General features: G+C 34.4%; 1 protein-coding gene across 2 annotated transcripts in view; it reads left to right on the top strand.

Annotated features, from left to right (window-relative positions):
- TSG101 (tumor susceptibility 101) overlaps window positions 1–18992 on the top strand; it is a 33274-nt gene that overhangs the window by 3388 nt on the left and 10894 nt on the right. For both annotated transcript variants that reach the window (XM_039865398.1, XM_039865405.1), the window contains exons 2-7: window positions 2493–2577; window positions 4453–4518; window positions 6661–6824; window positions 10811–10937; window positions 14241–14307; window positions 16927–17018. In XM_039865398.1, coding sequence (XP_039721332.1) covers window positions 2493–2577; window positions 4453–4518; window positions 6661–6824; window positions 10811–10937; window positions 14241–14307; window positions 16927–17018 — 601 coding nt within the window. The remainder of the gene's footprint in view (window positions 1–2492; window positions 2578–4452; window positions 4519–6660; window positions 6825–10810; window positions 10938–14240; window positions 14308–16926; window positions 17019–18992) is intronic.

Below are 18992 nucleotides of genomic sequence, written 5' to 3'. Positions count from 1 at the left end.
GCAAAGAGACAGAAGAAGCTACCGTAGAGAAGTTGGGGGTGGGGAACAGGGAGGGAGAGGGAGGAAGAAAATAAAAGTGAAATTTAGGAAAAAAACATGAAAAAGATCATAACTTCTCGATCCAACTACTAATTCATAGGAAATACAGAGAACATAAGAGCATATATATTAAACTACACCAAGGCAGTATAGTTAGCAAAATCCAAACCATAGGATCCTCTATGGGACAACTGATTTCATCAACAAATTCCAAGGAGTGAAAATAGAAATGGGCCATCAACTGATGAGTAAATAAGTAAAATGTGATGTATTTAATAATAATGGCATATTATTTAGCCATAAAAGAAATAAAGTACTAATACATGACAGAACATGGATGTACCTTGAAAACATGCTAAATGAAAGAAGCTAGTCATAAATGACCACGTAGTATATCATTCCATTTGTATGAAATGTCCAAAATAGGCAAATCGATAGAAACAGTGTTGACTGGTAGTTGTCTAGAGTGAATGGGGCAGGTGGAATGGGGATAATTGCTAAAGGGTACCAGTTACTTTCAGGAGTGATGAAAATGTTCTAAAATTGACTGGTGGTAGTTGCACAACTCTGAATGTACTAAAAACCATTGAAATTTATATAATTCTCTTTAAATTTGTGAATTATATCTCAATAAAGCTGTTACCAGAAAGAGGGATGAAAAAGAGGAACTATAGATTAAAAGAGACCTAAAAGACATTTTAACAAATTGCAGTGTGAGGACTTTATTCGAATCTTGATTCAAACAAACTTAAAAAAAAAAAAAGTGCATTTTTGATGATATTAAGGAAATGATGATTATTCTAGTGTGATAATAGGATTTTGGGGTTTTTTTTAAGTTCTTTTAAAGATATATATTAAAATATTTATGGGTGATAGGATATAATGTTATGATTTGTTCCTGAATAATACAGGAGGAAAGAAAGATGAATGAGATTTTAGATTAAATAAGATTGGCTATGAGTTAATTATTGTTGAAGCTGGGTGTAGAAGTCAGGGGCTCATTATATTATTCTGTCTACTTTTGGATATGTTTCAAATGTTCCATACTAAAAAGGTTTAAAAAGAGAATAGAAACAGAGCAAAGACAGCAGAGGTAGGCAGCTCCTTGCAGGAGATTTTTGCTCTGGAGAGGAACTGAAAGAAATATGGTGTAGCTAGAGGGAGAAGGAAGGTTAGGAACGTGTTTGTGGGATTAAAATGGGAGAAATAAGAATATGTTTGTGTACTAATAGTTCTCATATGGGAAAATTGGTACTTCAAGACAAAAGAGGGCAAGAAATTCTGAAGAGATGCCTTTGGGTAAACCTGCATTTGTTCCCTAATTTTTCTTGTATTTTCTTTCTTATTGTCTATCATTCTTTACACTAGGCTCTGTGCGATTTCTTTGACTTTATATTCAAATTCTTCTATTGAATGTTTTGTTTCTACTCACATTTTTTTATGTCCAAGAGTCCTTTCTTCACTACATATTCTTGTTTCTTGGATACAGTGTCATTTCTTCTTTCTTTGAAGTTATTAATACTAATTTGTTTTGAAGTTTTCGTCATTATTTCTGTTACTTCTTAGCTTCTTTTGTGTTTGTTTTGGTCTCTGACATGCTTCTTGGAGTCTTTGTTTTTGGAATAGCTGACTGCTCCTTTTTAAGAAAGAAGTACTAAAAGCTGATAGAAAGCTTCGTGTGCATGGGTGAAGCTTGTCAACTAGTGAGCTTCAAGTACAGTGATCAAATGGGGGGCCCCATCTTCTGATCTAATCTGCCAAGAATATTTAAGCCAGGTTCCTAGTTTTCTAGAGTGGAGTGGTACAAGGTGGAAATGTGAAAATACAATACAGCAAAATAGTTGCTTTTGACAATAAATGCTGGCATTTGAAGGAAAAGGAGAGAACGCTATAGGCTAAAGCAGCAGTCCTCAACCTTTTTGGCACCAGGAACCGGTGGTTCTATGGGAATCTAATGGCTGATGATCTGAGGTGGAGCTGAGGTGGTGATGCTAGCGCTGGGGAGCAGCTGCAAATACACATGAAGCTTTGCTCACTCACCTGTCGCTCACCTCCTGCTGTAGGGCCTGGTTCCTAACAGGCCAGGGACCAGTATTGGTCCACAGCCTAGGGTTTGGGGACCCCTGGGCTAAAGGGAATTCTGGAAAAGGATTCGTTAAGAGGGAGAGAGATGTAAGCTAGGTTTTTGAGAATAATTAAGATTTCATTTGGCGGAGGACCTTTTAAGTTGGAAGAAGAGCTAAAATGGAGCAGAGTAAAGGGTTTGAATAGGTGGCAGGGGAGGAAAGCTATTGAGGTTCTTTCAGGCTTTAATTAATGTGAATGATTAGTGAGAACTGTTATACTTTTAAGAAGAGTGCTATTAAGAAAATAAGATTTTAAAGAAAATTAACCTAGGAGTAAAATATGTGCATTGGCTTTAAACTAAATTCATGTATGATTTTGCTTTTCAGTACAAATACAGAGACCTAACTGTACGTGAAACTGTCAATGTTATTACGTTATACAAAGATCTCAAACCTGTATTGGATTCATATGGTGAGTTTATATAATATCAATTACTGTACTTTTTGTACAATCATTTTGTTAATGATTGTAGGTTTCCCATTTTCTCTTAAGTTTGTTGGTTTTTCCACTGTAGGATTAAACCTCTACCTAATAAGAGTGTTTGACGAATAGAAAATTATTAGGATCCAATAATAACATCATATATTTGTTTAGTTATTTTAAGTTAAAAAAAAAAAACTCTCAATATAGTGCTGTGCACATTTAGACCTAGAGGAAATGTTAAGGATAGTTCAGTCCCTCGTTTCCCAAAGTATTATCCAAAATTGTGAAGAATGTTGCTGAAGTGGGGACGGGGACGGGGCAAGTAGTGGGGATTCTGTGGTGGTTTGAGCAGTTATAGAATGAACAAAATTAAATGGGTTTCTTTGCAGCCGTGTTTCTCAGAGCTTTTAACATGCTAATGTGTTAAACCTCACCAAGAGGGCAGAGAATATATTGTACAGGGTATCCTACTGAACCCTTCTGCACCTCAGCCCCCACCTTCACCCAGAGCATCTCTTTATAGTCTTAGGAAGACATTTAGCAAAACTATATTCTGGACTATTCCTTTCATAGATGAAGAAAACATATTTTAAATATGATCCTTAATTCTGTAGAATATGTAGGTGACAGTTTCATTATTGAGACAAACTAAAGTTGAGATTTAAGTAAGAAATGACATTACCTAAAGTTATTTTTTTTTATAGTCTTTTTGTCCCCATACCTAACGTGCCAAGGACAAGAGCTCCTGTCCATTATGAGGCCCTTGACACTGAGGGCAGGGAGCGGAATTTTGAAGCTGAGACTCTTACTCTAAACTCCACTCACCCCTAGGACTTTGAAAACATTAGAGCCTGGCCAGCCTGGTGGGTGATAAGAGGTGGGAGGCAGCAGAGGGGCAGTCTTGAGTTTCCTAAACAACAAAGACATGAACCTGAAGTTCTTTTTCAAACTAGGGCACAATTCTCCCTCATGTCTCAAAATCCTCATATTCCCAAAATTAGAGTTAATTTAAAAATGGGGGGGAGTGAATTTTACTGTAAGTATATAGTTTTTACTGCATGCTAAAAGAATAAGTATGTTGATCAAAACTGACAGACTCCAAAATCATTGAACATTGAATCATTGATCTTACTAGCTTTATATGGCCAGACTATGTCTAAACCATTGTTATCAACATGCTTTTATAGTAAATGAAGCCATAAATTTAAATAAGGTGTTTTTTTTTAAAAGGCACAAAATTAGAATAAATTACAGCACAGCTTATAATTGTCAGTAGTAAGTAAAAGAACTGAGGTCAGCATTACAGATTTTCCCCCATGTGTTATGGTGTTAATTCCAAATCATTATTACAAATAATAGTGGTCCACGTAATACAGATTATGTGCCCTAATTAATCAATCAATTATAGATAGAAAAACTTCTGTGATATGAGAAATACTTGTATTTATAGAAGATGTCTGTATTTGACTGTGATAACTTTTTTCCTTTTTATTACTACATTGGGATTGTGGATGATAGTGGGAATAAACACGGGAAATCTAAAATTTTATGATACCAGATTAACATTTAGTATGGTATTAGTTGATAGTGATTTTTAAGTAATTTTATTATCATGTTAGTTAGAGATGCAGAGCTCATATTTACTGGAATTGTAGCATTCACATCTATTTTTCCAAGTAATTCATTCTAAATCTGATCCTATTAAGTGAATCAACAAAGGATGCTTGTTATTTGACAAAATGGATGATACATTAACAAGTTAGCCACTTTCAAAGGTAATAACCAGCACTTCTGAAAAAAATTTCTCACATGGGGAGCATCTGTGAAAATAATCATGATTACGTCACTGTTTTTTCCTTTCAGTTTTTAATGATGGCAGTTCTAGGGAACTAATGAACCTCACTGGAACAATTCCTGTGCCTTATAGAGGTAAGTGTCTTATATAACTTATGTTTCCAGTTTAGATGCATTTTGATTTACATAATAATGTTGCCAAAGAGTTATAAGTAAATTAAACCAATTTTCTCATGATCTTCATGACGTAGAGATTTTAACTTCTATTGTAGTTGAACTTCATTTGGCAACAGCACCTAATATTTTCAGCTTTTTTCCCCTTTTTTACCAAGATATATCCGTAAGTGCCTCATCATGCTGGAAGAGTTTGATGTTTCACGGAATCAGAGAATCTTAGAACTAGAAAGCGATCTTAGATGCTGCTTAGTTCAGCCTCCTACCCCATTTAGACTTTTCTGACAATGGAAAGCTGTGTAGTATTATGGCTAAGATAGAAGCTGTAAAGTTAGGCCACAGTAAGGTTTGTGACAATGGGCATGTAGAACATTTAGATAATAGGACCTGACTCAAAAAGTGACTCAATTGTGATAATCTATATAAAGGACTTAGCACAGAGTCTGGTATATAATAAACAAATATCAAAAGTAGCTATTATTTATGGTTGTAATGTTGGTAATAATGCTGATGATGGATAATTACATTCCTGTTAGCCAGTCAGCCACCCTCTGCTGGAATACTTACAGTGATAAAAGAACATTCAGTTTTATAAATGACTGTTCTGTGTTTGGGCAGCTCTGTTTGTGAATTGTTTCTTGTGACTCACTAATACCTGTGTCTCTGTAACTTACCCATTAATTTTATATAGTACTTGCGATGTATGAAGGATAAGGGTTACAGATACAAAGGTAAATAAAGGATGTACCTTTTCTGGAAGAACTTACACAAATAAGGGAAACTGAATAAATAGACATTTACAATATTCTATAACTGCTATAGAATAATAAAATATAAAGGTGCGAGATTACAGAGAACAAGACCATGTGGAAAGATAATGGAGGAAATGACATTTGAACTTGGTATGAAAGGATGAGTCAACCATAACAATGAACATTCCAGGCAGAGAAAAAAAAAACACTTGAGCATCAACATTCAATAATGCAAGTATGATAAAATTAGGAAAGACTGAATAAAATTTAGGATTACCAACTTTACCTTTGCCTTCAGGAAATAAACTCTGGCGAGGGAACAGATATATGAGGGAAAAAGGGAGGCAGGAAACTATGGTAAAAATAAAGACATTTATCTCATATGTTATATAATGTATATATAAATTTTATCTGAATCCTTCTGTGTTCCCTAACCATTTTTTGTATGGCATAGTTCTTAAGCCTGAGTAATTCTGGAGAATTCTTTATTTTCACAAAGCAAAGAATTCTGGGTGGAGGAAATAAACTTATGTTTTATGTATTAGGATATATTCTCTTGGAGTTCTTTTTTTACTATAGAAGTACTTTGGAGTAAAAAATAAATCCAAAGTCCCACAACCGTTTGATTTAAGTGAAATTTATGTGTATATATTTATATGAAGTGAAACTGTTTCTTAGAGGAAAACTATCTGAATTATTTTAGGTGATTCAAATGGTTACTTGGGACATTGGCTTTGAGCTCAGTAAGACAAGGCTATGATTTATGTTCAATATATTAGCTCTATTGGATGCTTTGAAACATTGTTCAACTCGACTATATACGGTCAAATTTCTCAACTGAGAGAGATTCTATTACATAAAGCAAAGAGAAGAAGATGACATCATTGATTGAATAACTACCACTGAAAATGTCATATGCATTGGTCAAGCTGTAGCCACCAGTCAGCATCTGTTTGACAGTTAGACAGCTTTGGCAAGGGAATTATATCACTTTATGATAACATACCATAATCCATGGTCTTCTTTCTATATCCCTTCCCAGTGAACCTATTAACTGAAATGACAAGGGTCAAGAAGCAAAGAATGGATTGAGCAGAAAGATATATTTGTAAAGAATGCTTTTATAGCAGCAAGCACATGCTGGCAGAGTAGTAATCAATTAGCTCCTTAATTAGTTTGTATTTTTCAACTGAAAATTTGAGAAACTGATCTTAAACAGAACTTTGAAACATTAAAATATTTGTCGCGACTTTTTAAAGTGTTGCTTAGTTGTAGCTCTCTTGCTTACCTACCAAGCCATTATTGAAAAATAACAAAAATAGAGTAACTAAAGTTTATCTTTCTCTCTCAGGTAATATCTATAATATTCCAATATGCCTGTGGCTGCTGGACACATATCCATATAATCCCCCTATCTGTTTTGTTAAGCCTACTAGTTCAATGACTATTAAAACAGGAAAGCATGTTGATGCAAATGGGAAGATATATCTTCCTTATCTACATGAATGGAAACACGTAAGTATTAACAGCATTCTGTGCATTTGTTCTATTTTATATATTTTGCTCACTGGCACCTACTTCCTGTTAACACTCAAAGAGGATTCCAAGAAGGAGGTAAGTTCATATAAGATCACTAATTGCTGGTCTGGGTAATCAGAAAAGACTCTCCAAAACAAATAGTTATGCGCCATGTGACAACATTTTGGCCAATGACAGACTACGTATACGATGGTGGTGCCATAAGATTATAATGGAGCTGAAAAATTCCTATTGCCTCGTGATGTCTTAGCCATCTAACATTGTAATGCAACGTGTTACATGGTATACTGGTGTAAACAAAACTGTGCTGCTAGTCGTATAAAAGTGTAACACAATTATAATAGGCTATACCATCAAGGTTTGTGTAAGTGTATTCTATGATGTTTATACAGTGATGAAATCACCTAACAACACGTTTCTCAACGGATCCCCATTGTTAAGTGGCATATGACTGTATACCTTATATTTGTATAGAGCTTGGTAATTTACAGAATACGCATAGTCACTATTTTATTTGCTTGAGTTGAACCTTGAAGAATAGATAGAATTCATGTAGTGGGAAATTCATTTAAAAAATATACTGGTGCTATATATTTGTGAAACTGTTTGAATCTCATTACCCAATGTTCCTATCAAGAAACAGTAGTAGTAGAAAGTTTGTGTTTCTTCCTCTGATGGTTAAAGCTCTGGCAGACCAGTGTTCCTATCAAAATAACTAGAAAAGCCAAAGTACAAACAACATCTAGGGAAGGCTTTGGGGAGCTATTGAGGCAATCCAGACTTTAAGGTCCAAGGTCCTCTAGCATAGGGAACAGCAAGAGATGAGCAAACATTCTGCCAGTTTTCCCTAGGAGTATTTACTGATTCTTGGTACAGGGTAAGAAGCTGAAAATCTGAACAGAGGGCTTTAGCTAAGAGGCAAACAAACCTGCAGTTTCTAGCAGGTTCACAGGGCTGGGAAAACAATGGTTGCTGTTCTGTCTGCCAATGCAGCCAGTGCTTCAGGAGCCAAGATTTGCGAGAAAAGGAAGCTACAAAGAAATAAACCAGATAATCTGAGTTTTCCCCTCAGGAGAAATGCTGAATTCCTAAACTTCAAAGACAGGATGCTAAAAAGCTGAACAGAAAACCTCTGAAAAACAGCCAACTTCTCAGCAGCCTCAGTCTCAAAGAAGAGGGGCATAAGTAAACATCCTAGGCTCTTAGTTGAAGCCACTAGAGGAACACACCTCAAAAGTGGGAACTTGGATATGATAAGCCTTAGAAAACCCAACCTTGAATCAGCTCAGTCCCTTTTTATATTATAGTCATTTTTAAAGTATTTGCCTGCAATAGGATAGGGCGAACCCCTGCTGGAGGAAGATAATGTATAGAGCCTCTATATTAAAAATTAACCAAGTGGAAATCTTAGAACTGAAAAATAGAATAATAGAAATTCAGAACTCTATGGATGGGTTTAATAGGCAGATTGGATTCATTCAGAATAGAGAATTAATGAACTGGTAAATGAATGGTTTACATTTTTTTAGTGCTGTTGACCTAGGAATAAGCCTTAAAAAAGATGTAAAAATTCATTCTGGAAAAAAATTTTAAATTTAATTGAAAGACATTAAAGAAGACTTAAGTCAAAGGAGATCTCTCTCCTTATTCATATTATAAAAATGTTGGTTCTATTCAAATCTATATCCTAACAGGAGCTTTTGTTTCTTTCTGTATGTTAATTTTATGAACTTGATAAGCTAGATGTGGAAATGCAAAAGATCAAGGATAGTCAAGGCATTCTCCAAGAAGAATAGGGTGGAAGGAACTTACCCTACAGATACCAAAATGTGTTATGAAACTAGTAATTAAGATAGCATGGAATTGTCATAGGAATATTCAAACAGATAAGTGGAACATAATAAAGAACCCAGAAAAGGATCTAGTTAGGAGTCATTTTAGATTTTTAAATAAGAGTAGAGTATATATCAGTTTAAAATGTATGAGATTATGATTTAATTTGGGAGTTTATTGGACTAAATAATCAACAAGAGATAAAAATGTGTAGTCTCAATAACTACGCCCCCATACTGGCCATGATCTCCAGTCCACATTTCTTGGTGCTACACAGATATTGCACATGCTTACCTGCAGTCTCAGGATGTAAATTGACAGACAAACTAAGAAAGGTATTATAATAGTGGGACTTTACAAGTTTTTACAGGAAGCTTTCTGAAATGTTATTAAGTTGGGACAAATTGAACAAATAAGAATTTGGTGCTTTGGAAACTTGAAAACTGCTAGTGAACTCTTCTACCAGGAGAAGAGAAGTTATGATAATTATCTGATCGAGATGATTGAGTAATCCTTCAGAACCTGATGAACTCATAAATGAAGTATATGAGATGAGAAATACACAAAATACATTAAGGCGTGAAAATGGAACCATCAAGTAAGCCAGTTTGAATAACTTTGCCTAGCATAGTTTGTCTTAAATTTGTGGTCTATTGATTATTTGAGAATTAAGCAACCTTTATGGAAAAATAGTCACTCTCTTTGTAACTATGGTACTAGAAGGAAAGGTCCTTTAACAATTTGTATATTCTGTACAACAACCTAATGATTTCTAAGATAGAGTCTACCCACAATTTCAGAGTTCATAAATACTATCTTTAATAAGGTAACATTTTTATCTTTACAGGCCTTAAGTGTATTTGTGACTACTGCTTATTTCCATCCCTGAATTTGTATCAGAATATTTAATTTGTCTATTGGAAATAGAAGTTTTAGTTAGCTGTATGACATCAAATAAAGAACAGTACCATCTAAATTTTGCAATATACTGCTTTGGCTAGTGCAGTTTTTATATACAGTAGCTCCCCTTATCCACGGGGAATATGTTCCAAGATCCCCAATGGATGCCTGAAACCTAGAATAGTACCAAACCTTATCTCTACTATGTTTTTTTCTATACATACATACTTATAATAAAGTTTAATTTATAAATTAGGCACAGTAAGAGATTAGTGATAAAATACAAAAGTTATAACAATATACTGTAATAAAAATTATGTGAATGTATTCACTCATTTTGGGGGATCCCTTGCTAAAGTCTTCATATAAGCTCAATGCATTCTGATGCAATAGGTTGCCATCAGTTGGAACACAGTTTCTGTTCATGTGTTCTACTCATAAATTTAATGCCTTTTCCACCTTCGCTAAGGCACTTATCACCCACTGTGGCAGTAGCTTTTGCAGTTCAAGGTGCAACAGCAAGACCAGCATGAATTTCTTTTTCCTTCTTCACAATTTCATGGATAGAAGACTCTTTCTTACTATAGATCTTAGCAACTTCAGAATATGAATTTTTTCTTTCCTTATTAAGTTGAGAACTTTAACCTTTTCACTTAAAGGAAGTGCTTTAGACCTTCTCTTTGGCATCTCTAAATTGCCAGCATCACTGCTCTTGCACGTTGGGGCCATTACTAAGTAAAATAAGGATGGCTTGACTACAAGCACTGCAATCCCACGAACAGTCAATCTGGTCATTGAAATGGCTGCTACGTGATTAACGAAGTGGGTAGCATATACAGCATAGATACACAGAACAAAGGGATGGTTCACATCCTGGGCAAGACGACATGAGATTTCATCACACTATTCAGAATGATATGCCATTTAAAACTTATGGATTGTTTATTTCTGAAGTTTTCCATTTAATATTTTTGGACCATGTGGTAACTGAAACTGCAGAAAATAAAAACCTTAGATAAGCAGAGAGTGCTGTACATGAAGCAACAGCCTTGTTATGCATAAATAAGTAAAAATCACCTAGCTTTATTAAATCAGTTAAATGGAGTTTTTGTGTTTGGGTCCTATAAAGAAATTTATCAAGCTGAGTTGAAACCTAATAAATGCTCAAACTTTTCTTTTTTGCTAAAAATAAAATCTGTAGCTGACTTAAATTTATTTTTTGTTTTTAGCCACAGTCAGACTTGTTGGGGCTTATTCAGGTCATGATTGTGGTGTTTGGAGATGAACCTCCAGTCTTCTCTCGACCTACTGTTTCAGCATCTTATCCACCATACCAGGCAACAGGGCCACCAAATAGTAAGTAGAATTAAGATTTGATTTTTAAACTCATAGAAGCAAAATAAAACAGAAAACCTTGTTGAAAAAAAATGTTTTTAATGACTTCACTTTGCTTTTTAGCTTATCAAGTTAGTGGATTTTTTGGAGGTATTCTGAGGCCTCACATCTGCATGTACAGATTCCCACCCAAGACTGGCATTTGGGCTTTCGTTTGTGGGTAGAAATCTAACTCTGAGTGTGCTGGATTCCACAATGGAAGAGAAAGAATGCTGGGATAGAGCTAGAATTTTTTTTTAAATTATGCATGCCATAGAATAGCCTATTTGATCAGTTTGGAAGCAGATATAGCTTGAAAGGCAGTCTGACCCCTACTTGTCTTTGCAACTCCAGGATCAGTGTTGTAGATAAGAACCAATTACAGTCAGCTAAATCATTCACATTCAGCTATTCTGGGTATACACAATTGGACATCTAGCTCTCAGCTTTCTTCTCTTTTGTACAGCCAATTCATGATTTTACCTTTTGTGGAGAGGGTTGGGGCATGGATTACCAGTTCTCCCCTAATTGGTGTACATTATCTCTATCATTTCTGTGTTTTTAAAAATAATTTTTACTGATACTTTAAAATCACCCTGTATAATTGAGAATTGGTTGTACTTGCTTGTTTTGACTTTATTAAACCTGTGTTGACTTCATTTTTTTGAGCTGTGATTTTTTTACAAATTTTAAGATTATAATTAACCAGATTTAATCTTATGTCAGATTATATGAGCTTTAATTTTTCTCCTGCTGAAAATTATCTTTTTTTTAAATCTAGTCTATTTCGAGGAGCATTTGACTCATAAGCTGAGTGGGAATCTAACAGGAAGAACTTTCTGAACCCTTTCCTTCTCTGCCTTCTCAGAATAAGCTTGGTTTTAGGTTTAACAGCTCTTTTAGTAAAGATTCTAATGATTCTTCTGGACCAGACATTTTTCATCTTAATAAATTCTGTTAACTCTAGTACTCAAGAATAGATAACCTTGCTCATTTAAGTTTGAAATGTCAGATGTTTCCTAGTTCATCATTCATGTTTATTTACTCAAATAACATAGTAGTAACCACTTAAAGGTAACCTTGTCAGAAATTTATTTAGGCAGTCTCCTGGGCAAAATTTTCTCCCTAAATTTCTAACAGTTTTGACATTGGAACTATAACATTCTAGAAAGATACCACACTAGAGATCACTGTTGCTCTCAATTTTATATTCATTCACTGTAAATCACATTAAATAATCTAGAGCTAATTTAAGTACATTCCTAAAAGACCAATTTATTGTCTGTTTATTCCAGTTTTAATACTTTTTATACATTTAAACAGTATTCATTATTATTAGGAATGACCGTCGAGAAATGGTTTAAATTCCATTCCCCCACACACCAAGGAATAGCCCAGAGTGTATACATTCTTAAATATTATCTTCTAGTTCAAAAATTATATACTTTTATAATTATCATTACTCAGAACATTTTCAATCTCCCGTTTTAGGGTGACTTGAACTAACTTTGAGTCACATTAGAAAACTGTTATGTTCTAACCTCATTTTTTGACAACAGTAACAGTGTTGTCAAATGTCAGAAATATCTGACATTTCAAACATTTACTGAGTGGTAACCAAGAGACACAGCTAAGCACTTTCTATTTGTCCTTATTTAATCCTGTAATAACCCCATATGTTGTGAGTATTTGTATCCCATTTTATTCTGGCTCTAAAATTATTTCGCCTAATTATCTGCTTCCTTGCCAGTCTTGGATCCAAGTAACATTTGCCGTTTCTCAAAATCAAAATTTGAAAGCTTTGGTGGAATTATTAGCTTTTCAGAACCTCAGAAAAGGAAAATTGCTTGTAACTATGAGGTAGTTTACATGTGTGAGAGAGAAACTGGCATGGAGGATAGTGATTATGTATGTTGCTGACACTTATTAGTGGCTTCCTCTTTTGATGTTCATGAAGATCAATTGTGCTTTGCCCCTGGGAAGCAAAAATGTTTTATGGAATCTAGCAGTTGTGACGTTTTGGGAGGTTTTTTCCTTTCTGAAATAGCATTGAACATTATCCTAGCTTCATTATGCTTCAGAAGAAATTTACTTATGACATTGATAGATTCATCCAACAAGACTATGAACACTGGTATTTGGAGATGTATGCTCAGCAACTCTGATAAAGACTTGTAGGGCCCTTGAGCAGAGTCTAGCATACTTCTCCCACCTACTTGCATTCTGTGCTCTAAAAGTTTGTTGCTTGAAGGCGCCATCAGGGCTTCATATACCATTCCTCTAGATCACTTTTATTTATCCCCACCTTCTAGCTTTAGATTGTTTGCCTCCTGTATGACCCTATATATATAGCACTCTGTACTTCCTCTGTCATAACACGTAGCACTTACCTCTGTGTTATTATTCTTTGCTTATCTCTCCAACTAGACTATAAGCAACTTGAGGCCAGGAGTGTTTTTTTCCCCTATCAGATTTCCAGTGCCTGTCACATAGAAGGCAATACAATATTTATTGATTGGATTAAGGGCTAATTTATCACTATTCAATGAGAAAAATTTCACTGAGGATAAGTTGATTCTCAGACAAGTCATTTCCAGTTAAGGCCAAAATTAACTGCTCTTTGTCTTACTCTGTTTATTAGCCTCTTGGCACCACTGACTAGTTGTGTCATTGGTGTCCTCTTTAAAAAATAAATAAAGCATTTTTTAAACTCGCTAGATTTGAGCCTTTTTTCCTAGTATTTCCAAGCTTTTGTTTTTAACCTATCTAGCTGAATATAAGTTTTGTATAGGACTTAATAATTTGAAGTCTTTTAAAGCCCTCAGTCAAGCCAACAAAACCAGCTATGCTAATCGGTCAACATAGTCTTAAATATCAAAAGATTTCTTAGATATATAGAGAGGTCACTTTCTAAGAAGCTGACTTTGGACCAGCGGAGGGCAGAATTACCTTCTTCTAAATTCCAGATTGAACCAGCTCCTGTCTCAGGTTAGAGCCTCCTTGAGAACTTGTAGAACTGACCATGTTGACCGGTTTACCAGTTACCCTTGTTGGTAACCCATGTGTGTTGTCATAACTCAAGTTTAATACTTTGAGAATTATGTGATTTGCAGAGAACTGTGCTTGAAGTAAAGAACTAATATGGGTGGAGTGTTTTGTTTTGGTGCTGAGATTTGGATTCTTACTATATGAAATTTTGTGGTTTGACAGTGATGTGTGTCTTATTTGATAAACTATGTATCCAGAACTATGCATATTATTTAAAATGTTAAAACTTATTTTTAGCTTCCTACATGCCAGGCATGCCCAGTGGAATCTCTTCATACTCATCCGGATACCCTCCCAATCCCAGGTAATGAATAATTGTATTAGAAATTCTATTAGATCTGGAATCAAAATAATGAATGCTAACTTCATACCCATCCAGATACCCTCCCAATCCCAGGTAATGAAAAATTATTTTTTGAATAATTGTATTAGAAATTCTATTAGATCTGGAATCAAAATAATGGATGCTAACTAGAGCAGTAAAGTAAATTTAGTTGCAGTTTACTGGAAGGTAAAACTCACTTTATTAGTGGAATTTTATGGTATTTGCATAGTTCTCATAATTTTTTCCATTATAGAGAAATGCAGCTCCATCCCATTTAGAGAGGAAAGGGATGAGGTAATGATGATTTTGACTGGTTTTGGACCTTGGCCCTTCTAAGAACTTTGTATATCCAGTGTAGATAGCTGAAAGGTTAATTGAAAACTAATTATAATGAATTCAGCCAAGGAGAAGAATATTTTAATACTCTTTTTAAAAACTTAACTTTTCTGTAAATTGCAAGGAACAGATTAACAGTTCATAAGATGGGGTCAGTCTTGTCCCCATGTTATTTATTCATTTCATACTACCAACCTTTATTACCCATTTGATAACAACATAACGCAGGTAAGCTGATAGTGCAGTCATCAGTCTGTGAATAATACACATTAGAAAAATCAATGAGAAATAATTTTAACCCATGTTTTAAATGTGTACTCGTTCCAGTGGTAATCTAGGAATACTTTCAAGAGTCTTTGGGCTAATTTAAAATGCAAGACTGGCATTTACTGGTGCCTAGATGAGATTTCCAGCTACTCTGACAATTAAGAAATTTTTTAACTCTTCTTAGCTTCAGATAACCCTCACAGGTATGTGTAGCCAGATTTCCTGAACACCTGCCATAGCTAAATATATGGATTTACATATATAATATGCAGGATCTTATGAGTTAAATTTAGCAACTAATTTATTTCTGGGCCTTTCTTAATTTCAGGGATAAGCTTTCTAAGGTAGTAAGCGTTCTGTCACATTAGAAAGGTAAGCAGAGACTGGATGAACATCTGTCAACGAAAAGAGAGAAAGATTCATAACATATAAGCAGGCTCTAAGTTTTAGATTTCTCGGGGCCTTAATTTTCTGATTAAGTTCTAGAAATGGAATCTGTCTGAAGCCTTGAAATTACAAGCCTTTATAATTAACAGTTGCTAGTAAAAAGGAACTTCGGACATATAGGGGATGGTTGTTGGGAGTACAATGAGGAAATGGACTTCTGAACAATTAAGTTATTTCAAAGAAACTTGTAAATAGGGGAACACTTTACTATAGCTGGAGAATATAGGGTGACGAGTAGGGGAATTGATGAGAGTAAAGGTGCCACTTTCATAGTTACTTACAGATCTCCCCAAACTTTTTCTGAGCTCCTCTAGCTGTTATTGATTTCCCACTTTATATCACCTAAACTTTTATTTAGCATTTGTTATTTCCTTTATCCTATCAGGATTATTTACAGGGATCTTGCTTTATTTTGATTATTAGTATCTTGGGGAAGAGATGGATTCATCATATATTAGCTTCTACCTCAAGCACTTAGACACAGTGCCTTAAATATAATAAATAGTAAATTTTGAAGAGGTATATAAAGAAAAAGGAACATAAGAATGTTGGAAAATTCTTTATAAATAAACTTACTTCAAAAAGCGTTCTTTAAAAATTTGAAAAGGATTTGCTACATGAGACAAATTGCTTAATAACATACAAAGATAGAAAATAGTACAGCAGTTCCCTGCCCCATCGGCGATTTCATTTACCCTCGGTTAACTGCAGTCCAAAAATATTTAATGCAAAATTCCAGAAATTAACAATTCATAATTTTTCAATCGTGAGCCATTCTTGGTTCCATGATTAAATCTTGCGCGATGTCACTCCGCGTCACCTGGGACATGAATCACCCTTTGTGCAATGTATCCATGCTGTATATGCTACCCGCCCATTAGTGACTTATTTGCTCTCTTGGTTATCAGATCAACTGTCATGGTATCACATTGCTTGTATAACCCTTATTTTACTTAATAATGGCTCCAAGGCTCAAGAGTAGTGATGCTGACCATTTGTCAGGGATATTATAAATGATATTTATGAATCAATGTTGAAGATAGGAGAATACCTCCTTTTAACTCTAATATGAATACATGAATGACGTAGCTTTCCATAAAGAATAAAAATTTTTAAGCTTTATTTAAAGAGTATTTTCAGATCAGATACTCGCAAAGGTTATCAATATATCACAGTAAAAATTAAATAGTATTTCCCTATATGCTAGGAAATCAGAATGGAAAAGTTCTCTCACAAAATTCTTGTTGTTTCCAGTTCTGATACTGTTGAACTGCCCTTAAAAGTCTCTACTTGCTTTCTTCTGCTATGAGTGTGACTCTCAAATAACAGGGCCAAGCAAGATATTTTAACCATTCACTTTGAGAGTAAATCCAGTGTCATTAATGAAACTTCTATAGAACTACGCTTGAATAGACAGACACCTGTAGCTCTAAAACTGTAAAGTCATTTAACTGGTAAAACAATGACGTCAGCTTAACTTCTTAAATGGGTTCTTAAAGATACTATAGTGTTGAGTCGTCATAACGTTTAATGTTTTCTGTTCTTTAGTGGTTACCCAGGCTGTCCTTACCCACCTGGTGGTCAGTATCCTGCCACAACAAGTTCACAGTACCCTTCCCAGCCTCCTGTGACCACTGTTGGTGAGTAACCTTCAAAATTATATTTCTCCACATAAGGAAAGTCAGAATCTTCTATTGTGAAAAGCGAATTTCACTTTTTTTAATTGAATAAATTTTACATGTAATATTTCATACGTTTAAGGTGTACAGCTAATTACTGCGATAAATTTGTATATTGTAATGATTGCCATTGTAGCAATATTACATTGCATAATTATAATACAATATTATTGTCTGTATTCATTATACTGAACATTAGATCTCTGTGGCTTATTTACTACTCATTACACATTTGTACCCTTAAACACCATCAATCTTACCCCCCATCCTGGTGTTTCATTTTTACGTTGAAACGTTAGAATACACTTCCTTCTTAGAGGAAAAACTCTTAGTGGTCACTGTCCTAGAATCTAAAACTTGAAGTAATTTATCATATCAGTGAGGCTTCTGCCAGGGCATAAAAATAATTGACTGACTCTGATCACTCCTTCCTGTATATAACATATTTTTATTTGTGAACCTTATGTGTTGAACTATCAGATCTGAACATTAGATATGTGTTGAACTATCAGCAGATACTTAGCTTTTCCTAGGTTATATGTTAAAGTATCTTTAGGAGAGGAACTGCCATTGGGTAATATGAGTGGGTCAAGTAAGACAAATTATTGTGGACCAGTAGTTCTTGCTTTTATGTGTTGCTTATTAGAGTTGCCTAAAATATAAAAATATCTTAAGCAGCCTTAATTATTGGTTATCAGGTATGACACACCCAAGAGGAGACAAACTGGCCTCCATTCTTTACTAGAAAATTGACTGATAACCCCTCGAGTTAAAGCCAATACTTTATATGGAATTTCTCTTGGAAAATCTTCCTAATACTGTATATCTCAACTTCAGTTTAATAATGTCATTTTAAGATTTTATTTCTAAACTCCATCATAAACAAGGATCAGAAACAGTAAGTTTGGAAGGGTATTAACAAACATTTGAGAAACCGATTTTACCTTTATTAAAGTCTTGTTTTAAGATTTCAGTGTGGAAAACCCTGTGCTCCAGCTGAATTGATTTTATTTCTGTATTTTTATTTGTTGGACCGTATTTAATAATTAGATAAAGAGAAAACTGAAGAAAAATAAGGAACCTTCCTATTGTGTAACATTATTTTGAGGATAGAAACTAGGAAACAGGTTTCCTTGCCTGTCATGTCCAAATGCTGTTCTTCCTTCTCTGGCCATCTTGGATTACTGAGGTTGGTTTACAGATACTGCCCTTCCAGGATACGGCACCCTGAGTACAAAAATGCTGAAGGCTCGCCATGCTTAGTGTTAAAACTTTATCTGCCACAATAATCCAAAAGCAATAATGATAATTTTGAAAGCCTAAAAAAAGGCTTTATGTGACTTAACAATGTATTTTTAATTTTTTTAAATTAATAAATGAGGGAGAGGCTGATTCATTTAGCTTCTTGTGACTATTCCAATATGATACCTCTAACATTGTAGATTCTTAAATTGTTCTCTTTCACAAAATAATTTTAAGGCATGACTTTGATTCTCCATTTTTTTAAGGATGGAATTTTACTGTACTTAAGATTAATTGGCCTTCGCGTTCACACGTGCCAGTAGCATCTTTCATCTTTTATGATTATGATCGTTGATTTTGTAGCACCACTACTTTTTTGAAGTAGTTACTACTTTTGTATCCTATTTTAATAAGGTCTGTATGTATTTAACTACACTTTTGAAAACTTGATTTTTTTATGTAAACTAAATCTTTGTGGTGTTTATTTTCAAGAATTGTAAACCTACTGATGGCTTTCTTTAAACTTTTTTCTTGTGGTTATAGAAATTTTCTAGAACTTAAATAGTATTGCTCTGATAGTGTTAAAAAAGATAAATCGAGATCCCTTGATTTCTTTGGAAGAAAGTTCCATAACCTGCACCAAGCCTGGCAGTACTACTAGAAGCTTACATATTCATAGACTATAAATAAAAG

This window comes from Pteropus medius, unplaced genomic scaffold, assembly GCF_902729225.1.
Source record: "Pteropus medius unplaced genomic scaffold, Ma_sr-lr_union100, whole genome shotgun sequence".
NCBI classification, from domain to species: Eukaryota; Metazoa; Chordata; class Mammalia; order Chiroptera; family Pteropodidae; genus Pteropus; species Pteropus medius.
This window is presented reverse-complemented; position numbering and strand designations above follow the sequence as displayed.